At 42.5% G+C, this 24,490-nt stretch overlaps 1 protein-coding gene and 1 pseudogene across 3 annotated transcripts in view; one reads left to right on the top strand and one right to left on the bottom strand.

Moving 5' to 3' along the window:
- homer3b (homer scaffold protein 3b) overlaps nucleotides 1-14,932 on the bottom strand; it is a 77,472-nt gene extending 62,540 nt beyond the window's left edge. The window contains exons 1-2 of one of the 3 annotated variants that reach the window (XM_046302073.1): nucleotides 14,425-14,932; nucleotides 12,743-12,792 (exon numbers count right to left, since the gene is read on the bottom strand). In XM_046302073.1, the coding sequence (XP_046158029.1) occupies nucleotides 12,743-12,765 (23 nt within the window). In that variant the 5' untranslated portion in view covers nucleotides 12,766-12,792; nucleotides 14,425-14,932. The remainder of the gene's footprint in view (nucleotides 1-12,742; nucleotides 12,793-14,424) is intronic. The other 2 variants (XM_046302072.1, XM_046302074.1) reach the window with 2 other exon arrangements.
- A 4,097-nt stretch (nucleotides 14,933-19,029) lies between these two features.
- LOC123997258 lies at nucleotides 19,030-20,709 on the top strand (annotated as a pseudogene).
- Nucleotides 20,710-24,490: the final 3,781 nt, after the last annotated feature.

Genomic DNA, 24,490 nt, shown 5'->3' with positions numbered 1-24,490 from the left:
AGATGTGGCAAGTTTGTAGCGAAGACTCAAGGCTGTAATCACTGCCAAAGGTGCTTCATCAAAGTACGGAGTAAAGGGTCTGAATACTTATGTAAATGTGATATGTAAATGTTTTATTTGTAATACATTTTCAAAATGAAAATGAAAACTGTTTTTGCTTTGTCATTATGGGGTATTGTGTATAGATTGATTAAGGGAAAAACGATTTAATCCATTTTAGAATAAGGCTGTAACGTAACAAAATGTCGAAAAAGTGAAGGGGTCTGAGTTCATAAGGTGTCATAAAATATGGTGTCGCAAGCTCTATCGATCTCTGAGTAATTAGGAAAACACGAAGTGTTACTTTCGTCCCGGTTCCCCTTACAGTTCATTTACCTAGCTATACTGATTTTAATGAGCACAACACAACGTATCCCAAAAAAGGGAGAAGGAATAACAAGGTAAAATTGCAACTGCAATAAGGGAATGGCTCATTGCCTTTTGCCTCCAATTTGACTGAAACCAGGATATAGGCCAGATAAAGAAGACAGGGTGTTGTTGGTATTTGCCCCCAAAACCCATTTTTATTTCAATTAGGCTACTTCTTATTCATTCCTGACAAGGTTAAATAACTGTTTGGGTGATTATCTGCTAAATCAGTCACAACATGGAGACATTCCCAAATTGATCTCATACTACACCTTTCATCGTATCGTGGGCGGCAGGTAGCCTAGTGGTTAGGGCGTTAGTAACCGAAAGGTTTCAAGATTGAATCCCCGAGCTGACAAGGTAAACATCTGTCGTTCTGCCCCCGTTCTAACCCACTGTTCCTAGGCCGTCAATGAAAGTAAAAATGTGTTCTTAAAATGACTTGCCTAGGTAAATAATTAAAAAAATATCCCTTTTAGTCTGTTTGAGAAAATGACAACTGTCCTTCAATCTCTCTGGAGTGCAAAGTTGCATCAGGTTGAGACTTCAAATAGAATACAATTGTAATTGGTCACATGCGCCGATTACACCATACCGTGAAATGGTTAAGGGCTTGTAAGTAAACAACAATGCAGTTAAGAAAAATAAAAGTTAAGAAAATATTTACTAAATAAACTAAAGTTTAAAAAAAGTTACACAATAAAGCAACAATAACCAGGCTATATATACACACAGTGGGTACAAGTACAGAGTTAATGTGTGGGGCTACAGGTTAGTCCAGGTAATTGAGGTAATATGTACTTGTAGGTAGGGGTAAAGTGACTATGCCTAGACAATAAACAGACTAGATGAAACTTATAGTTTAACATGGATTCAAATCCTCCTGAAGATCAGTCCTGTAGCATAAATACAGTACATATTCATTCCCATTAGAGGATCAGATCTAGGTTCTACAGGAGCCCAGGAGAGCTTGGTTGTAAAGAAGCCATGCCTCACGCTGTGAAGCCTCATGTCTGAGCGCAAGACTGGGCAGAGAGAGAGAAAAAGAGAGAAAATGGGGCCTTGAGCCCTCCCCCTGGCCTGGAGGGAGTGGGTTGGAAGCAAAAAGCGAGGCCTCAGAAGGGAAAGCAAAGAGCCGTGGAGAGGAGGCAGGGGGGGTGGAGGAGGGGTGACCGTGACACACATTTCTGGGACACAGGCCTTTGTCTGGCCAGCTGGCACATTCCATGCTTCCCTGCAGGATCAAGGAGGACCCGGAGGGGGGGGGGCTCAACGAACCGTCAATTCAATGCTCCGCCAACGTTCTACCAACATACTTCAATGCTCTACTAGCCTCTGCACAGCCATGTCAAATCACCCTTACAGTGTTGTGCACAGGTATCCTAGAGATGAGGTAAATCTGGCAGTGGCATTTTCAAATCAACATGGCACTGCTCTGCAAAGGTCATAATAAAGTCAGGGTTGTCCAGATAGATTATTGTAAACCTATTCCAGGTCATATTCAGGAAACGTATAAGGAATCATTGAAACAAACAAGTTGGAGCTGTATTATCAGAGGGGACGGTGAGCAGCTGATGGCTAGCGAGGTGAGTGGGACAGCAGCTGCTGGGCTGGCAGCCAGCAGGATGAGAGGGAGGGAACTGAAGGAAAAGACTACTTACTCTCCCCACGTATCTATATTTCATCACCTTTCCCGTGCTGTACGCACGACCATATATTATAAATTAATCTAAACGTTTCACAACAATGAATTAATCATGGGCTGGGTGCTGACAATGGATGGGCCGCTTTCTGTACCTGGTCAAATCACTTCTGTGGGAATCAGTGCATTTTTAGGGCAAATGGAAAAACGTGCTGGCATCAGGCCAGTCCATCAGTTTTGAGTCAGTAGTACTTGACAACAGAGTGTAAAATTCTAGGCCAACAAACACCCTCTCAGTGAAAAACAAGTGCACAAAAGAAAGTCCATTGTGGTAAAATGCTCATAATCTCAATCAACATTACTCCTCATTACACTGACTTCAAATGTAAGTCAGTGTAAAACAAAAAGTACAACTCTGAACCTTTCGCAGTGAAGGCAGGTGATATTGATTGGTTCATTCTGAAATCAGTAACTGCATTTACAGTGAAACAGCATTAGACATTAGCTTCTTGCTCACGTTCTAAGTTAAACTCTAAAACTCACTTTCCCAGTGACCCGTGGGTGTGTGGGTTCACCCAGAGACAATGTCACCGCTGGCTAATCCACCTCACTTGGATCTTCATCTCATGCTTAAGCTCCCTCAGTAATTCATCTTCCAGAGTCACCGATCTGTAAAATGGCCCCCCTATGCGGATCAGCTGCCCAAAAATACCCATGAGTTATTCTGTGGTCTATGAAAGCATCAAAAGAAGTTATCTGGAAGCAATAGCTCAGAAATATAAAACCAAGCTGTTCCAAACTACACGTCATATGTTACAAAGGACACATCTTCAATGGGGAAAACAGATGGCAGAATACCACAGGTAAACTCTGATACTGAAAAATTATTTGAGCAATGATATAAGATTCTAAATGACCTACTTCATGCAGAAGTTCTGGGGTGTAAATATCCCCCATTATTAATATCTCTGATTATTTGAAAAGATCCGATGAAAAAAAAATAGCTGACTCCAAAACTGTGAAATCAATTAGGCTATTGTAATCTTGTGCCATATTTGAATGTAGGTAATAGAATAATGGGAGTTGTTTCGCAATGCTTTCCGCCGACAACTATATAAATGGCCCCTGAGGTAAAAAGACTAAAGTTGTTACCCCTGCTGTAAGCATTACGGGGATGACACTCAGGGGACTATGGTCATTTCCATGTAAAAAGGACCCATGAGCACCAACGTGTGAAGTTTATAGGAGCATGACAAAGTGGGTGGCAAATGAAAGCTAAGAGTCTATATTTTGAGAGATTAAGGCATAGATATATTTTTGAACCATTTCCAATCTAAAAATGTGTAATAAAGCAAAGGCTTTGATTTCTAGTTCAACTGAAAGAAAATGAGTCTTAGAAAACATTTACCCGAAAAAGTCTTAACCTCATAACAATGTTGAAGAATAACTAAATATCAACACTTACAGTGCATTTGGAAAATATTAAGACCTCTTGACATTTCCCAAATTTTCTTACGTTACAGCCGTATTCTAAAATAGATTCAATTGTCCCCCCGCCCCCTTTTTAGCAAATGTATAAAAAAAATGAAATATTACATAAGTGTTCAGACCATTTACTTAGAACTTTGTTGAAACACCTTTGGCAGCGATTACAGCCTTGAGTCTTCTTGGGTATGACGCTACAAGCTTGGCACACCTGTATTTGGAGAGTTTCTCACATTTTGTTCTGCAGATCCTTTCAAGCTCTGTCAGGTTGGATGGGAAGCATCGCTGCACAGCTATTTTCAGGTCTCTCCAGAGATGTTAGATCGGGTTCAAGTCCGGGCTCTGGCTAGACCCCTCAAGGACATTCAGAGACTTGTCCTGAAGCCACTATTGAGTTGTCTTGGCTGTGAGCTTAGAGTCGTTGTCCTCTTGGAAAGGTGAACCTTCACCCCAGTCTGAGGTCCTGAATGCTCTGGAGCACGTTTTCATCAAGGATCTCTCTGTACTTTGCTCCAAGTCCTTAAGGTGCCTTTTGGCAAACTCCAAGAGGGCTGTCATGTGCCATTTACCGAGGAGTGGCTTCCGTCTGGCCACTCTAACATAAAGGCTTGATTGGTGGTGTGCTGCAGAGGTGGAGGAACCTTACAGAAGGACAACCATCTCCACAGAGAAACTCTGGAGCCCTGTCAAAGTGACCATTGTGTTCTTGGTCACCTCCCTGACAAGGCCCTTCTCCCCGATTGCTCAATTTGGCCGGGAAGCCAGCTCTAGGAAGAGTCTTGGTGGTTCCAAACTTCTTCAATTTAAGAATGACGGAAGCCACTGTGTTTTTGGGGATCTTCAATGCTGCAGACATTTTTTGGTACCCTTCCCCAGATCTGTACCTTGACACAATCCTGTCTCTTGAGCTTTACCACAGGTGGACTCCAATCAAGTTGTAGAAATATCTCAAGGATGATCAATGGAAACAAGATGCACCTGAGCTCAATTTTGAGTATCATAGCAAGTTTGGACGGCACAGCACAGTACAGTAGAGCACAGTACAGTAAAGAAAAGTAGAGTATAGTTCAGTACAGTCCTGTACAGTAGAATTGAGTAGAGTTCAGTACAGTACACAGTAGAGCACTAATGTACTAAACTATACTCTCCTGAACTTTACTGTACTCTATTGTGCTCCACTGTGCTCTACTTTGATGTCCAAACTTGTGGAACATAGACGTCTATGATTGGTTCAGATTTGGTCCTGTCTGGACCGACGTAGTTTGGTCGTTTGGTGGAAGAGCTCTTTAAAATAATAGCCAGTGTGTAGAATAATACCCAAATACGCAAAAGGAGGATATTGCATATTTCTACCTTTGTGTACCTATTTAGGATACATCACCATGAACTTAATTATACTCATAACCATAAATATGCATTTCTGTGTGGTACAGTTCAGTGACCAATGATGAAATTCCGTAACCACAATTCTGTTACCGGATGTAAACCCACTTCACCTACATTAGTTCAAAATTCTAACTCAAGGTGTCATGTCATAGCTGATACCCCATTCATTCTGCAGACATCTTGAATCATAATTCTGAGCAGATATTTAACAACGTTTTTGGAAAACGTCGTCACATAAATTGTACCAAAATTCAGTTACGAAACTTTGCATCAAATTAGTGACGACGAATTTTGGTACGTAACTGAATTTTTTGTGTTTTTGTAAAATGTTTAGTGTAAATTGTTAAAAGTAGTCCTTGTGAAGAGTGTTATATGGTTTGTTAAACTTTAAAATCAATGTTTTTAGTTTGGTATACATTTGAGTCTCAGTGCAATTCTGTTACTGTGGAATTGCCCCTATTCCTTTCCAGAAACTTAGATTATTGTTTTTGTATAGAGAATAAAATGTGTGAGAGAAAAACTAATTTTGACTCTAGTTCTCCTTTAAGGGTTTCATTCCTATAACACCCTGAGAGTCGAGTGAGCCTCACGTCAACATTCCTGAGCCAGCGAAAGTGTCCGGCCATTTCAGCAACATGACACTGCACAACTAAATACCAAAATAGCACAGTGGAAACGCTAACTCACTACCACTCAACAACAAGTAGACATCTCAGCTCACATATGGTCTTCTATCAAGGTGCTAAGGTGTTTCATTCTTTAATCCACACATTCCTCTCCGGGGACCAAATTATGTTCTCATCAAATGGAATTCTCAACAACTTAAGAATGTTAACGATACAACATTGCCTTTTGCTAAATAATCTGGAAACTTGTCAAAACCTTCTTAGCATCATCTTCACTTGTATTATGAAGTGCAGGCTCTTAACTTGGTCAGTAGGCTCTTGCATATGTCTGACTGACAAAATGTTGTAGTCAAGAAATTAAAGTGAAAGGAGAGAGAAAATTACATGCATAAGCAATAGCAAAGATCCAAAAAACAGCAATTAGCAAGCACTTCCTCAACCTCAGAATTCTCATTGAGCAATAAGCTATAGACCACAAAAGACTATTTCATGGCATATATAATTTATATAAATTTACTCATGCTTGCACAACGCAAAACAAATCCTATTTTTGGGACAACAGGTTTAGGCAAAATGTCTTTGACATAATGCAATAATTTATGAGGACAATTTCAGGGTAAATGCATCTCAGTGCAGTAACCAAATCTCCAGAAAGTTCTGGGACACTGTAAAGTCCATGGGGAATAAGAGCACCTCCTCCCAGCTGCCCACTGCACTGCGCCTAGGAAACACTGTCACCACCAATAAAATCCACGATAATTGAGATTTTCAATAAGCATTTTTCTATGTCTGGCCATGCTTTCCACCAAGCTACCGCTACCCCTACCCCAGTCAACAGCCCTCAGCAACTTGCCCAAGCCTCCCCCATTTCTCCTTCACTCAAATCCAGATAGCCGATGTTCTGAAAGAGCTGCAAAATCTGGACCCCTACAAATCAGCCGGGCTAGACAATCTGGACCATCTCTTTCTAAAAATTATCCGCCGCAATTGTTGCAACCCCTATTACTAGCCTGTTCAACCACGCTTTCGTATCGTCTGAGATCCCCAAAGATTGGAAAGCTGCCGCGGTCATCCCCCTACTCAAAGGGGGAGACACTCTAGACCCAAATTGTCACAGACCTATATCTATCCTATCCTGCCCTTCTAAGGTCTTCGAAATCCAAGTTAACAAACAGATCACGGCCATTTCAAATCCCACCGTACCTTCTCCGCTATGCAATCTAGTTTCCGAGCTGGTCATGGGTGCACCTTACCCACGCTCAAGGTCCTAAATAATATCATAACCGCCATCACTAAGAAACAATACTGTGCAGCTGTCTTCATCAACCTGGCCAAGGCTTTCGACTCTGTCAATCACCACATTCTTATCGGCAGACTCAACAGCCGTGGTTTCTCAAAGGACTGCCTCGCCTGGTTCACCAACTACTTCTCTGATAAGAGTTCAATGTGTCAAATCGGAGGGCCTGTTGTCCGGACCTCTGGCAGAATCTATGGGGGTGCCATAGGGATCAATTCTCAGGCCGACTATTTTCTCTGTAAACATTTACATTTACATTTAAGTCATTTAGCAGACGCTCTTATCCAGAGCGACTTACAAATTGGTGCATTCACCTTATGACATCCAGTGGAACAACCACTTTACAATAGTGCATCTAAATATTTTAAGGGGGGTGAGAAGGATTACTTTATCCTATCCTAGGTATTCCTTAAAGAGGTGGGGTTTCAGGTGTCTCCGGAAGGTGGTGATTGACTCCGCTGTCCTGGCGTCGTGAGGGAGTTTGTTCCACCATTGGGGAGCCAGAGCAGCGAACAGTTTTGACTGAGCTGAGCGGGAACTGTACTTCCTCAGTGGTAGGGAGGCGAGCAGGCCAGAGGTGGATGAACGCAGTGCCCTTATTTGGGTGTAGGGCCTGATCAGAGCCTGGAGGTACTGAGGTGCCGTTCCCCTCACAGCTCCGTAGGCAAGCACCATGGTCTTGTAGCGGATGCGAGCTTCAACTGGAAGCCAGTGGAGAGAGCGGAGGAGCGGGGTGACGTGAGAGAACTTGGGAAGGTTGAACACTAGACGGGCTGCGGCGTTCTGGATGAGTTGTAGGGGTTTAATGGCACAGGCAGGGAGCCCAGCCAACAGCGAGTTGCAGTAATCCAGACAGGAGATGACAAGTGCCTGGATTAGGACCTGCGCCGCTTCCTGTGTGAGGCAGGGTCGTACTCTGCGGATGTTGTAGAGCATGAACCTACAGGAACGGGCCACCGCCTTGATGTTAGTTGAGAACGACAGTTTGTTGTCCAGGATCACGCCAAGGTTCTTAGCGCTCTGGGAGGAGGACACAATGGAGTTGTCAACCGTGATGGCGAGATCATGGAACGGGCAGTCCTTCCCCGGGAGGAAGAGCAGCTCCGTCTTGCCGAAGTTCAGCTTGAGGTGGTGATCCGTCATCCACACTGATATGTCTGCCAGACATGCAGAGATGCGATTCGCCACCTGGTCATCAGAAGGGGGAAAGGAGAAGATTAATTGTGTGTCGTCTGCATAGCAATGATAGGAGAGACCATGTGAGGTTATGACAGAGCCAAGTGACTTGGTGTATAGCGAGAATAGGAGAGGGCCTAGAACAGAGCCCTGGGGGACACCAGTGGTGAGAGCGCGTGGTGAGGAGACAGATTCTCGCCACGCCACCTGGTAGGAGCGACCTGTCAGGTAGGACGCAATCCAAGCGTGGGCCGCGCCGGAGATGCCCAACTCGGAGAGGGTGGAGAGGAGGATCTGATGGTTCACAGTATCGAAGGCAGCCGATAGGTCTAGAAGGATGAGAGCAGAGGAGAGAGAGTTAGCTTTAGCGGTGCGGAGCGCCTCCGTGATACAGAGAAGAGCAGTCTCAGTTGAATGACTAGTCTTGAAACCTGACTGATTTGGATCAAGAAGGTCATTCTGAGAGAGATAGCGGGAGAGCTGACCAAGGACGGCACGTTCAAGAGTTTTGGAGAGAAAAGAAAGAAGGGATACTGGTCTGTAGTTGTTGACATCGGAGGGATCGAGTGTAGGTTTTTTCAGAAGGGGTGCAACTCTCGCTCTCTTGAAGACGGAAGGGACGTAGCCAGCGGTCAGGGATAAGTTGATGAGCGAGGTGAGGTAAGGGAGAAGGTCTCCGGAAATGGTCTGGAGAAGAGAGGAGGGGATAGGGTCGAGCGGGCAGGTTGTTGGGCGGCCGGCCGTCACAAGACGCGATATTTCATCTGGAGAGAGAGGGGAGAAAGAGGTCAGAGCACAGGGTAGGGCAGTGTGAGCAGAACCAGCGGTGTTGTTTGACTTAGCAAACGAGGATCGGATGTCGTCGATCTTCTTTTCAAAATGGTTGACGAAGTCATCTGCAGAGAGGGAGGAGGGGGAGGGGGAGGAGGATTCAGGAGGGAGGAGAATGTGGCAAAGAGCTTCCTAGGGTTAGAGGCAGATGCTTGGAATTTAGAGTGGTAGAAAGTGGCTTTAGCAGCAGAGACAGAGGAGGAAAATGTAGAGAGGATGGAGTGAAAGGATGCCAGGTCCGCAGGGAGGCGAGTTTTCCTCCATTTCCGCTCGGCCTTCCGGAGCCCTGTTCTGTGAGCTCGCATTGAGTCGTCAAGCCACGGAGCGGGAGGGGAGGACCGAGCCGGCCTGGAAGATAGGGGACATAGAGAGTCAAAGGATGCAGAAAGGGAGGAGAGGAGGGTTGAGGAGGCAGAATCAGGAGATAGGTTGGAGAAGGTTTGAGCAGAGGGAAGAGATGATAGGATGGAAGAGGAGAGAGTAGCGGGGGAGAGAGAGCGAAGGTTGGGACGGCGCGATACCATCCGAGTAGGGGCAGTGTGGGAAGTGTTGGATGAGAGCGAGAGGGAAAAGGATACAAGGTAGTGGTCGGAGACTTGGAGGGGAGTTGCAATGAGGTTAGTGGAAGAACAGCATCTAGTAAAGATGAGGTCGAGCGTATTGCCTGCCTTGTGAGTAGGGGGGAAGGTGAGAGGGTGAGGTCAAAAGAGGAGAGGAGTGGAAAGAAGGAGGCAGAGAGGAATGAGTCAAAGGTAGACGTGGGGAGGTTAAAGTCGCCCAGAACTGTGAGAGGTGAGCCGTCCTCAGGAAAGGAGCTTATCAAGGCATCAAGCTCATTGATGAACTCTCCGAGGGGACCTGGAGGGCGATAAATGATAACGATGTTAAGCTTGAAAGGGCTGGTAACTGTGACAGCATGAAATTCAAAGGAGGCGATAGACAGATGGGTAAGGGGAGAAAGAGAGAATGACCACATGGGAGAGATAAGGATCCCTATGCCACCACCCCGCTGACCAGAAGCTCTCGGGGTGTGCGAGAACACGTGGGCGGACGAAGAGAGAGCAGTAGGAGTAGCAGTGTTATCTGTGGTGATCCATGTTTCTGTCAGTGCCAAGAAGTCGAGGGACTGGAGGGAGGCATAGGCTGAGATGAACTCTGCCTTGTTGGCTGCAGATCGGCAGTTCCAGAGGCTACCGGAGACCTGGAACTCCACGTGGGTCGTGCGCGCTGGGACCACCAGATTAGGGTGGCAGCGGCCACGTGGTGTGGAGCGTTTGTATGGTCTGTGCAGAGAGGAGAGAACAGGGATAGACAGACACATAGTTGACAGGCTACAGAAGAGGCTACGCTAATGCAAGGAGATTGGAATGACAAGTGGACTACACGTCTCGAATGTTCAGAAAGTTAAGCTTACGTAGCAAGAATCTTATTGACTAAAATTAGTAAAAATGATACAGTACTGCTGAAGTAGGCTAGCTGGCAGTGGCTGCGTTGTTGACTTTGTAGGCTAGCTGACAGTGGCTGCGTTGTTGACACAACACTAATCAAGTCGTTCCGTTGAGTGTAGTAGTTTCTACAGTGCTGCTATTCGGGGGCTAGCTGGCTAGCTAGCAGTGTTGATTACGTTACGTTGCGTTAAAAGAACGACAATAGCTGGCTAGCTAACCTAGAAAATCGCTCTAGACTACACAATTATCTTTGATACACAGACGGCTATGTAGCTAGCTATGTAGCTAGCTACGATCAAACAAATCAAACCGTTGTGCTGTAATGAAATTAAATGAAAAATGTGATACTACCTGTGGAGCGAAGCGGAATGCGACCGGTTGTTGAGTGCGGAAGTTCTATTCAGTAGACGTTGGCTAGCTGTTGGCTAGCTAGCAGTGTCTCATACGTTAAGGACGACAAATAGCTGGCTAGCTAACCTCGGTAAATTAAGATAATCACTCTAAGACTACACGCTCTAAACTACACAATTATCTTGGATACGAAGACAGCAAAGACAACTATGTAGCTAGCTAACACTACACTAATCAAGTCGTTCAGTTGAGTGTAATAGTTTCTACAGTGCTGCTATTCGGTAGACGGTGGACGTTTGCTAGCTGGCTAGCTGCTGGGCAGATAGCAGTGTAGACTACGTTAGGATGACGAAATACGAAGTTGCAATAGAAGTGCTGACTGTTTCACTTTGTTGTCCTCTTTCTTTTCCTTTTTCTTCTGTCCTTCTTTTGTCCTTATTTTGTCTTCCTTTCTTCTGTTAACTAGATATTTTTTGTTGTTATTCTTTGTCAATGATGTCGCTCTTGCAGCTGGTGATTCCCTGATCCCCCTCTACGCAGACGACACCATTCTGTATACTTCTGGCCCTTCTTTGGACACTGAGTTAACTAACCTCCAGACGAGCTTCAATGCCATATAACTCTCCTTCCGTGGCCTCCAACTGGTCTTAAATGCAATTAAAACTAAATGCATGCTCTTCAACCGATCGCTGCCCGCACCTGCCAGCCCATCCAGCATCACTACTCTGAACGGTTCTGACTTAGAATATGTGGACAACTACAAATACCTAGGTGTCTGGTTAGATTGTAAACTCTCCTTCCAGACTCACATTAAGCATCTCCAATCCAAAATGAAATCTAGAATCGGCTTCCTATTTCACAACAAAGCATACTTCACTCATGCTGCCAAACATACCCTTGTAAAACTGACTATCCTACTGATCCTTGACTTCGGTGATGTCATTTACAAAATAACCTCCAACACTCTACTCAACAAATTGGATGCAGTCTATCACAGTGCCATCCGTTTTGTCACCAAAGCCCCATATACTACCCACCACTGCGACCTGTATGCTCTCGTTGGCTGGCCTGCACTTCACATTCGTCGCCAAACCCACTGGCTCTCGGTCATCTATAAGTCTTGGCTAGGTAAAGCCCCGCCTTATCTCAGCTCACTGGTCACCATAGCAGCACGCGCTCCAGCAGGTATATTTCACTCATCACTTCCAAAGCCAATTTCTCCTTTGGCCGCCTTTTTTTCCAGTTCTCTGCTGCCAATGACTGGAACGAATTGCAAAAATCACTGAAGCTGAAGACTCATATCTCTCTCTCCATCTTTAAGCACCAGCTGTCAGAGCAGCTCACAGATCACTACACCTGTACATAGCCAATCTGTAAATAGCCCATCCAACTACCTCATCCCCATACTGTTATTTTTCTTCTTCTCCTTTGCAGTATCTCTACTTCCACATTCATCTTCTGCCCATCTATCACTAGTGTTTAATTGCTAAATTGTAATTATTTTGCCATTATGGCCTATTTATTGCCTTAAGTATCTTACCTCGATTACACACACTGTATTTTAACTTTTCTATTGGTGTTATTGACTGTATATTTGTTTATTCCATGTGTAACTCTGTGTTGTTGTTTGTGTCGCACTGCTTTGCTTTATCTTGGCCAGGTCACAGTTGTAAATGAGAACTTGTTCTCAACTGGCCTACCTAAAGATGAAGCATGAAAAATCCAGTGTGGACTTCATTTTTTATTTTACCTTGATTTAACTAGGCAAGTCAGTTAAGAACAAATTCTTATTTTCAATGACTGCCTAGGAACAGTGGGTTAACTGCCTTGTTCAGGGTCAGAACGACAGACCTTGTCAGCTCGGGATTCGATCTTTCGGTTACTAGTCCAACGCTCTAACCACTAGGTTACCTGCCGCCCGTACTGTAGGGGTTCCAATTTTTATCCCTGGATTAGAATATGATAAGAGCATACATGACGTGACAAGATGGGGCAATTGGGAGGGGAGACTTGTAGATGAGGGGCACATTTTTGGGGGCAGGGCAAATGGACAATGAATTAGCACAACACATATGACATGTATCAATAATACCTTTCTCTGTGTGACGGATACATGTTTACAGCTCAGGGAAGGCTCCTTTTCTGTGATGGAAAAAGAAGGTAACACTTTATTCCACTTTTTTTTTTACAGGTATAATTTAAACTTTAAAAATCACGGAGGTTTTTCAAGGTCAAATGAAAACAGCATGAGGTTAGAATAGTTTTTCTTCTTTCCCAACCTTTGTCTGTAGTGGAGAACTATGGAAACTAAAGACAGCACTAGTTTCTCTGAAGCCGAGCTGACTGCATCCATGCACAGACATATTTGCAATACACTAAACCCCTCACATTTGGTTTCCAAGGCCCCAAGGCCCTTCTTAAATATCATTAGTTAAATAATTAAAAGAGGCAACATAAATCTTTCAACGAATGATTTCACCATCAACGGAGCCTTTAACCCATTCATAGATGCTAACTACCTTTAGCTCCTATTGACCAAAGTATCCTCTGGCTGGGGAAGTTTCGTTAACAGCCCCGATGCTCGTTCTGAACTTCAAAACACTTCGCTTGTGGTATGTTTTTGGAAACATAAATCGTTCACATCAGCGAGAAATACTAATAAGTAAAAAATAAAAGTGAATTTATTACACCTTTATAGGCTTCCCACACAGCCATATTTCCATGTTACAGCGCTTGTGTACGGACAACAGACAAAGACAGAGACAAAGACAGAGGCATAGCCTACCTGTGCTAATTTGCCATCTGCATCTTCCGAACACCTGTGTGTAAACGGAAGACAGATGGCACAGAAGTGTTGTCCTTGAAAAATACTGTGTGCTGCAACTGTGTTAAAACAGTGTACCGTGAGTGTATATTTTGCATTTGTGAAAATATTTTGATGTGATGTAAAAGTAGAGGTCTTTATGTTTCTAGATCCATACCACTATTGAGAATCGATTCACATTTAAATGGAGTATTTGGCTGCCAGAGCCATTTCGCCTCTAAAAAGAACATGTAAGGCCCTTGAAAGGAGTAACTTTAGGCTTCTTTAGTCCATTATTGAGCTATGGAGCCTTCAGCACAGCTTGACTATCAAATTATGAGGTGGCTTCAAAAGCTGTCTGTTACCAAGGTATACATAAGTCAATATCAATTGGAGAAAAGGGCTAAGAATTAGAGAACATTCTGAAATGCTAGGCTATTGCACCACACAATACAACCAAAGTCATCAACATTTCTGCGTATGTGAACTGTGGCATTTTAATCAGATTATTTCAACACATCAGTATGACATGTCTTTGACAGTGTGGAACAATGTAGCCATAGTCAAGGTGAACATTCATACAGTAGACTGAGGGCAACAACCATGCTGCTTAAAAGCTGACGGCGCTGAAATTAGGTCATAAGAAAAAGGAAATCAGATTAAACCCTTCTTTCAAATAAGATCATTAAGAAAAGATTAAGACTTATGTACAAAACATTTAAGAATTCTGAGAATAAAAAAAAACTTGGGGGGGGGGGTCAATGCATGCATGCATTACGCCCATACATTAGGGCGATAACATGCCACATCTTAAAGAATATTTCCAATCAAACTCATACAAAAAAACATGGGTAATTTATACATACCACCCTGAACTCATCCCAAACTTCACTTTTTGTCTTTGCCTTTTCAAGAGATTGTAGAGAAAGCGCAACTTGATTTGAGAAACTATGAAGCTGCAATGCACTCACCCCATATTGTTGAACGCTTTCCGTGTCCTTGCAGAATATAAATTCCAGTCTTATCTCAAGCGATAGGTAATGTCTTGCTCTTTGTCTCCGAATAGATGGTTAACAAATTGTCTCGAATGTCACTGTAAAGTGAATTCCTTTATAATTGTACAGTACGTTGCATTACAGTTCTCTAACAGGAATACCGCAAACGTTCAGTGGGGGAAAAATGTACTTGAAAACATGTCATGTTTTCCCAATTGTAGTAGTTCTGTTGTTTGAAATCAATTAAAACAGCTTTCCTTTGTCCTTCGAATCCCGTTCTTTGTTGTTCTTCCTTTGTTGTGGCCCACTAATCTTGTGATTTAACGCCTCTCAAAAACATGAGGGAACTATGTTCTACAAAAGTATAAATGCGTTCTGCCCCTGCTAAGTGTCAGCGCACGGTAATGAGATCCTTCTGCAGTTTGTTGTTTCCCCCTGCTCTGCCCATTCCGGTATCCCATTCAAGAATTGTCCTTGCTCAATGAGACAGAGACACTAAGTCTAACACCACCTACTGGCTGCTGTTTGACGAATCAAATTACATTGCCTCTAACCTAACCCACTTTACGCCATTTGAAATGTGAAATATAATATTCTAATGGCTTGCAGGTTGTCTTGAAAGCACTCTCCCCACTTGTAATGAGGTTTGATTGACATAATGGGATTAAAATAAGTATATTTCCAGCGATTGATGGCTGAAATGAGGAATACATTCACATTATTGGTGTAAAAGTACATTGTAATTGCTGTTTGGAATAAAAATGCTCTGCCTATTAAGGTAAACCTAAATCATACATTTTTTAAATTGCTGTACTTCGTACCTTTTTTAAAATCTCCTGTGGTTCCAAAAACTCCCCCTGAGCTGTCATTGAAAGGTCCGTGTAAATGTCTCTGAAGCATTTTATTTTCGTCTTCCTTCAATCTCTAAGCTTTTGTGACATGTAGGTGCTCAAAATATGTTTGAAACAAGGTGTTCATATTATATTGGTGTGTATTTGGCATCATGTTGAAAACCTCCCTAAGGCATTAATACAATACAGAAATACATTTTGTAAATCAGGTGCGTCAAACTCATTTAACCGTTTCTTTTCTATTAAGACCTAGACAACCAGGTGAGGGGGAGTTGCTTCTTCTTCGATGAGGTTTAACGGCAGTTGGCATCCAATGAATGTTGCATTACCACCACCTACTAGACTGGAGTATAACTCCCTTATACTTGGCTTATTTTTTTTAAAATCAACAAAAACATTTAATACTACAACAATTACCTTACCATCTAACGCTACACTCACTATTTAAATATATTTAGTCCTACAGCCTGAAAGGATGGGACACTACCACTTAACACATCCTGTAACTCTTCTGATGTCAAGTCTCTTACACCCAAATATCTCTCTGCAGCTGCCATCACAACCTCTATTTTTGTACAACTTACGTTCCATCCCTGCAGTACAGTTGAGAAGCATTACTATAAATGCCAAAAACTGGTACAGATCTACTATTTCATTTCACCTTTATTTAACCAGGTAGGCTAGTTGAGAACAAGTTCTCATTTACAACTGCGACCTGGCCAAGATAAAGCAAAGCTGTGTGACAAAAACAACACAGTTACACATAAACAAATGTAGTCAATAACAGTAAGTAAAAATAGAAAAATCTATGTACAGTGTGTGTAAATGTAGAAGAGTAGGGAGGTAGGCAATAAATAGGCCCTTACAGGTGAAAATAATTACAATTTAGCATTAATACTGGGGTGATAGATGTGCAGATGATGATGTGCAAGTAGAGATACTGGGGTGCAAAAGAGCAAGAGGGTAATTAATAATATGGGGATGAGGTGGTCGGGTGTGCTATTTACAGATGGGCTGTGTACAGGTACAGTGATCGGTAAGCTGCTCAGACAGTTGATGCTTAAAGTTAGAGGGGGAGATATAAGACTCCAGCTTCAGAGATTTTTGCAATTTGTTCCAGCCATTGGCAGCAGAGAACTAGAAGGAAAGGCGGCCAAAGTAAGTGTTGGCTTTGGGGATTTCCAGTGCAATATACCTGCTGGAGCGCGTACTAAGGGTGGGTGCTGTTATGGTGACCAGTGAGCTGAGATAAGGTGGGGCTTTACCTAGCAAAGACTTATAGATGACCTGGAGCCAGTGGGTTTGGCGACGGATATGTAGTGAGGGCCAGCCAACGAGAGCATACAGGTCGCAGTGGCGGGTAGTATATGGGGCTTTGGTGATAAAATGGATGGCACTGTGATAGACTGCATACAGTTTGCTGAGTAGAGTGTTGGGGGCTATTTTGTAAATGACATCGCCAATGTCAAGGATTGGTAGGATAGTCAGCTTTACGAGGGTAAGTTTGGCAGCATGAGTGAAGGAGGCTTTGTTGCGAAATAGGAAGCCGATTCTAGATGTAATTATGGATTGGAGATGCTTAATGTGAGTCTGGAAGGAGAGTTTACAGTCTAACCAGACACCAAGGTATTTGTAGATGTCCACATATTTTAGGTCAGAACCCATCCAGGGTAGTGATGCTAGTCGGGCGGGAGGGTGCGGGCAGCAATCGGTTGAAGAGCATGCACTTAGATTTACTAGCATTTAAAAGCAATTGGAGGCCATGGAAGGAGTGTTGTATGGCGTTGAAGCTCGTTTGAAGGTTTGTTAGCACAGTGTCCCAAAGGGCCAGATATATACAGAATAGTGTCGTCTGCATAGAGGTGGATCAGAGAATCACCAGCAGCAAGAGCGACATCATTGATAAATACAGAGATGACTACTCAAACCACTCCTCTCAGAATCCCTCCACCTTGACCCATCTTCCTCTATTTTCTTCACTGCCTCAGCATATGACCACTTCTGCGCTACTCTATTCACCCCCTTGGTATTTTTCCTATTTTGTTGCCTTACAACCTGGAATTGTGTCATTTGATTTACACAACATGCATACCACCTTGAAGATGCAATTTTCTTTGTGTGAAACAAACAAGAAATAAGACAAAAAAACAGAACTTGAGCGTGCATAGCTATTCACTCCCCCCTAAGTCAATACTTTGTAGAGCCACCTTTTGCAGCAATTACAGCTGCAAGTCTCTTGGGGTATGTCTATAAGCTTGGCACATCTAGCCACTGGGATTTTTGCCCATTATTCAAGGCAAAACTGCTCCATCTCATCCAAGTTGGATGGGTTCCGCTGGTGTACAGCAATCTTTAAGTCATACCACAGATTCTCAATTGGATAGAGGTCTGGGCTTTGACTAGGCCATTTCAAGTCATTTAAATGTTTCCCCTCAAGTGATGTATGCTTAGGGTCATTGTCCTGCTGGAAGGTGAACCTCTGTCCCAGTTTTATTTTACCTTTATTTAACTAGGCAAGTCAGTTAAGAACAAATTCTTATTTTCAATGACAGCCTTGGAACAGTGGGTTAACTGCCTTGTTCAGGGGCAGAACAACAGATTTTTACCTTGTTGGCTCTGGGATTCGATCTTGCAACCTTTCGGTTACTTGTCCAACGCTCTAACCACTAGGTTACCTGCGCCCCAGTCTCAAATCTCTGGAAGACTGAAACAGGGTTCCCTCAAGAATTTCCCTGTATTTAGCGCCATCCATCATTTCTTCAATTCTGACCAGTTTCCCAGTCCCTGCAGATGAAAAACATACCCACAGCATGCTGTTGCCACCACCATGCTTCACTGTGGGGATGATGTTCTCGGCATGATGGGAGGTGTTGGGTTTGCGCCAGACATAGCGTTTTCCTTGATGGCCAAAAACTCAATTTTAGTCTCATCTGACCAGACATGTTTGGTCAGGCTAGAATGAATGGGCGAATTCGAGCGTATCCAATGACCAATCCTGTCATCCATTGAAGAAGCATAGTGACATCAAAAAAATGCACCAATTTTACGATACCATGAGTATGATTTTCTGGCAGTTCAGATGATAATTCTGAACACAAAATAAAGTATATTCTATATAATTGTCATCTGGAACTTTGTAAAATGTTGGATTTCTCCTCTCTCTGGTTGATTCAACAATCTGACAGCCCATGTAAACCAAATCAGAAATTATCTGATGACCCATATGGCATCTTTTGTTTGGTGCTCACACCTACCATGTTGGGCATCTTCGGATAATTTAAGTATAAATTCTAGAGCAATAATTGACCAAAATGTCATTTAAAAGGCATATCTTCTGGAAAACAACAATTTAATATAATGATCAATGTTGTGTAATGTTTAAACTTGTGTCCTTTGCAGGGAATTGGCCTACCAGATTGCCAAACAGTTCAGAGTCCTGGGAAAACCTGTGTGCTTGCGGGACCGCATCATTGGTGGAATGAGTAATCTCGATTACCAACGACACTGCCTCTTATTGCATTGTTATTCATTTGTCCAGCATGTTCAGGTGATGTTCCATACACATATGATCACATAGACCTTGGAGCTCTCCATGAAGCCCCACGTCGTTGTAGCCACTCCAGGAAGACCACATTCGGATCTCCAACACATTCAGCATCAAGAAGATCCAGTTTCTGGTAAAACAAATATGTAAAAAATATTGTTTCTTCCACAAAGGCTATGTTTGAGGATGTCTAGGTGAGGATTTCACTGACAACCAAAACAGTGTGTCATAAACAACCTTTATTTCCTCGGGTTCTCAGATTACCCCCCCCCCCCACCATTAGGGTTTATTTTTTTGTATTGCCTTCTAATAGGATTTCATACCAATTTAGTTACATTTCTTCTGCATACTTAAATTGTAAATATTTTTCTCGTAGGGTCCGCACAGCAGAGGAGTTGGATCAAAAGGTACATCCTGACGCCAGAGAAAGATGCCTACCTGGTGCATCTGATCCAGAAGTTAAGACGAGCATGACGACTGGTCCATCATGATCTTCACCAAGACCTGCAAGTAAGGACTCCTTCGCTCGGGGATGACTGAAGAACCTAGAACAATGACTATGTGGATTATAATAGAACCAATAGAACATGCTGCTGCATCATGGCCTTCAGACACATCAATATAGAATGATGGCTAGACATTGAATCATTAATGAATTGCATTCTTCCTACAGGAATTGCCAAATCCTCACAATGATCCGGCAGAAATTGAACTCTCCTTGCATTCAATGATGACGTGGGTAAACAACCCGAGCTCACACTGTAGCTTTGTATTCATTAATGGGTTACAGGACAGGTTAAAAGCACATTTAACACACGTCATAATAAGTAACATTAATTTGGACAATGTACACAGAATTAAGACACTAGTTACCTTTTTCACAGAAACAACATCTTGCCAACCTCGCAAAGTTCAAGTCCAGGGTCTTCAAAATCCCGATTGCAACTGATGTAGCTTCCAGATAAGAAAGCTCAGTGTTCAACAGTAGTGCGTATAATCAGACCAATTTTTTTTTCAATATATGGAAAAGGTTAAACCATTGTGAATCTCATTATGTAGGGCCTGGATATCCCAACAGTCCAGGTTGTCATCAACCACAACACGCCAGGTCTGCCCAAGATCTACATTCACAAGAGTCGGCCGAACTGCCAGAGCAGGTAACATTCCTCCGGTATCAAATCAAATCAAATTTATTTATATAGCCCTTCGTACATCAGCTGATATCTCAAAGTGCTGTACAGAAACCCAGCCTAAAACCCCAAACAGCAAACAATGCAGGTGTAAAAGCACATTGGCTAGGAAAAACTCCCTAGAAAGGCCAAAACCTAGGAAGAAACCTAGAGAGGAACCAGGCTATGTGGGGTGGCCAGTCCTCTTCTGGCTGTGCCGGGTAGAGATTATAACAGAACATTACCAAGATGTTCAAATGTTCATAAATGACCAGCATGGTCGAATAATAATAAGGCAGAACAGTTGAAACTGGAGCAGCAGCACAGTCAGGTGGACTGGGGACAGCAAGGAGCCATCATGTCAGGTAGTCCTGGGGCACGGTCCTAGGGCTCAGGTCCTCCGAGAGAGAGAAAGAAAGAGAGAATTAGAGAGAGCATATGTGGGGTGGCCAGTCCTCTTCTGGCTGTGCCGGGTGGAGATTATAACAGAACGTGGCCAAGATGTTCAAATGTTCATAAATGACCAGCATGGTTGAATAATAGTAATCTGTCGGTTATCACACAGGCCGTTACTGTAGACTTAAAACACAATCCACTTTTCTCTGATATGTCTACAGAAAGGCATGGTGTCTCGATCACACTGGTGACACAGTATGACATCCACTTGGTTCATTCCATCGAGGGGAAGATCAGTTAAGTGTACATTTCCTACATGGAAAAGTATAGATTGCACATAGTTGATTTAGTATTGCTTGCTACCCTTTCCAATTCAGACATTCCCATTAGCCCAGAGGCCAAACTGAAGGAGTATCCTGTTGAAAATCCTGACTCAAATCAACGTGGCCAGACGCTAGTGTGAAATTGTATGAACACATTCTGTTTATATAGACATTTCCCCTCGTGAACATGCGGCCGTTGGATAACATGGGCTCATATTACAGCTGTGACTTCTCACCATTCCTTTCGTGTTGCAGAAACCTGAGTCAGCAGATGTTCACTCGAAAAAGGAGACCAACTAGAGAATATGATTGGAGGGGAAAGTAAAAATACACACTCACCATGAGCCACAACACCATAGACAGACTTACATTTCTTTTGCTGTCATAAGGGTTTTAGCCGATTTTTCCCGACATTCCAACTACTATCCTGTCAGAGGATCCTGGAAAGAAAGGCTGAACTGGATAAGGGGTGAGAAGTTGTTCAGGGAGAAGGCACATGAAACCATTCAGAAGACGCAACATGGGATTCAGAAAAATAAACTGATGAAGCAAAAACTAATTCAAAAGGGAAAAAAAAGGCAGAGAGGTCCATATAATGCAACACTGTACATTAACAAATTGTGTATATACAGTACATACACCTTAGCCAAATACATTTATACTCTTGTTTTTCACAATTCCTGACATTTAATCCTAGTAAAAATGTTCGGTCTTAGGTCAGTTAGGATCACCACTTTATTTTAAGAATGTGAAATATCAGAATAATAGTAGAGTAAGTCGCTCTGGATAAGAGCGTCTGCTAAATGACTTAAATGTAATGTAAATGTAGAGATGATTTATTTCAGCTTTTATTTCTTTCATCACATTCCCAGTGGGTCAGAAGTTTACATACACTCAATTAGTATTCGGTAGCATTTAACTTGGGTCAAACGTTTCGGGTAGCCATCCACAAGCTTCTCACAATAAGTTGGGTGAATTTTGGCCCATTCCTCCTGACAGAGCTGGTGTAACTGAGTCAGGTTTGTAGGCCTCCTTGCTTTTTCAGTTATGCCCACAAAGTTTCTATGGGATTGAGGTCAGGGCTTTGTGATGGAAGCTCCAATACATTTACTTTGTTGTCCTTAAGTCATTTTGCCACAGCTTTGGAAGTATGTTTGGGGTTATTGTCCATTTGGAAGACCCATTTGTGACTAAGCTTTAACTTCCTGACTGATGCCTTGAGATGTTGCTTCAATATATCCACATCATTTTCTTTTCTCATGATGACATCTATTTTGTGAGGTGCACCAGCTCCTCTTGCAGCAAAGCACCCACACAACATGATGCTTTTCCCTCCAAACATAACAATGGTCATTATGGCCAAAGTGTTCCATTTTTCTTTCGTCAGACCAGAGGACATTTCTCCAAAAAGTACATCCCCATGTGCAGTTGCAAACTGTAGTCAGGCTTTTTTTTAAGGCGGTTTTGGAGCAGTGGCTTCTTCCTTGCTGAGCGGCCTTTCAGGTTTTGTCGATATAGGACTAGTCTTACTGTGGTAATAGATACCTTTGTACCCGTTTCTTCCAGCGTCTTCACAAGGTCCTTTGCTGCCGTTCTGGGATTGATTTGCACTTTTCGCACCAAAGTACGTTCATCTCTAGGAGACAGTCTCCTTCCTGAGCGGTATGACGGCTGCGTGGTCCCATGGTGTTTAGACTTACGTACTATTGTTTGTACAGATGAATGTGGTACTTTCAGGCATTTGGAAATTGCTCCCAAAGATGGTCTACAATTTGTTTTCTGGGGTCTTGGCTGATTCCTTTTGATTTTCCCATGATGTCAAGCAAAGAGGCACTGAGTTTGAAGGTACACCTCCAATTGACTCAAATTATGTCAATTAATCATTTAGCCTATGAGAAGCTTCTAAAGCCATGACACCATTTTCTGGAATTTTCCAAGCTGTTTAAAGGGCACAGTCAATTTAGTGTATGTAAACTTCTGACCCACTGGAATTGAGATACAGTGAATTATAAGTGAAATAATCTGTGTAAACAATTGTTGTGTCATGCACAAAGTAGATGTTCTAACCGACTTGCCAAAACTATAGTTTGTTAACAAGACATTTGTAGAGTGGTTGAAAAACTGGTTTTAATGACTCCAACCTAAGTGCATGTAAACTTCCGACTTCAACTGTATAACAAGACCTGTTGCTCATTATTGCGCAGAGTTCAGGTGCAACATGTTTCATAATCTGTAAATGCCAAATAAATGGAAAAATCACTTTCTCATTGCTCAAACCCTTTGACATGCAGGCAACCTTTGCTTCTGTTTCACAAGAGAGGAATCATCACTGCAACTAAAATACTAATTCCTGCAGATCCAGTGCAGTTCTTCCATAGTGAGAATCCAAATGCTGGGAAGGAAGGCATACATTACCGTATTACCGTATTACCATTACCGTAAAAACAATGTTTGTTCTTATCCATTGATTCCTGCAGTATAGTTTGGTAATATACTTTTAATACATTTCTAGTTAGCAGTGCTGGACATGTAACAGATGACAAACTTTGATAGCAGGATTGCTGTATTTAATTTCAACATAAGTATAATGTCACCATCTTAGTAAAAAGTATAAGGAGCAATGCTATATTCCCTGCTGGAATTCTTGATGTGAAATACAAATAACATAATCAACATGGAAAAATGCATAATGTTGATCAAAAAAGACCATTTGTAAGCATTTCTTCAACCATGACTAGCTATTTGACAGCAAGATTGTCATACAATGTGTTTTGGATTGACATATTCAAAGTCAGGTGACGACAAAGAAAAATTAATGCACAGCAGAGGACAATGCAGGTGGTGAGCTAAAATGAATACATTCTCAATTTGGTGCTCGAAGCATCCAAATGACATTCCTAAAAACTGATAGAGGACTCCTCAAATAGACAAGGATTCCTCAATATAAAACAGTCCCATGGACAGTTTATTTAAATGATTGATATAAAACTTTAAAAAAACATTTAATCCCCCTTTGTCATCAGATAACAAATTAAACCATATAGTGTGGTTTAAGTGTCATTTTGCTGTTCGCAACCTCACCCCTGGCAGGAAAATCATGCAAAAAATAAAATACTGGGGGGAAATTACAATTCACAGAGGGGTAAGAATGGAGGGTTTGGGAGCCATAGGAATTTGGAGCAAACGGATGGGCAAACTATAGGGAAGACAAAAATGTAAAACACTCATAAAATAGAAGTTACAAAAGGAAGGCCATTCTACCAACCTGGTTTAGTGGAAACTCCTAAGAGAAGGAAGGTGGCTTAAACCAGTTCGTACGTTCAGTAACCATTCAGAAACACTGACTCAGGTTCAAGTAATGACTCTGTGGGTTTCAATGTCACAACCTACTGGTCACATTCAGCGATTCTTTCTATGAAGTTGGTATATGCTGGCTTAGGTTGCTTTCACCTGCATTCATGTTTGTGCTTCTTTATACCTGCAGATAACCAAAAGGAAGTTAAGGGTACTGATTCGGATGCATTCATTCTTTTTAATGTGATAAATCACTGTCACCTTGTATGAAAATCAGTACCAGTGGTAATTTTACTGATTGTGTGTAACTGGTGCGAAATGGTTTCAAATACTTTAGATTTGACAACTTAATTGTAGTCATGTAGCTAACATTCTGTACGCACGACTGCATTTCACAGGCGAAGAGTCACATTCAAATTTGAACGCCAATTGACTCTCCATACTAAATAACCAGATTCGGGGGAT

The sequence above is a fragment of the Oncorhynchus gorbuscha genome, linkage group LG15, assembly GCF_021184085.1.
Source record: "Oncorhynchus gorbuscha isolate QuinsamMale2020 ecotype Even-year linkage group LG15, OgorEven_v1.0, whole genome shotgun sequence".
Taxonomy (NCBI): domain Eukaryota; kingdom Metazoa; phylum Chordata; class Actinopteri; order Salmoniformes; family Salmonidae; genus Oncorhynchus; species Oncorhynchus gorbuscha.
This window is presented reverse-complemented; position numbering and strand designations above follow the sequence as displayed.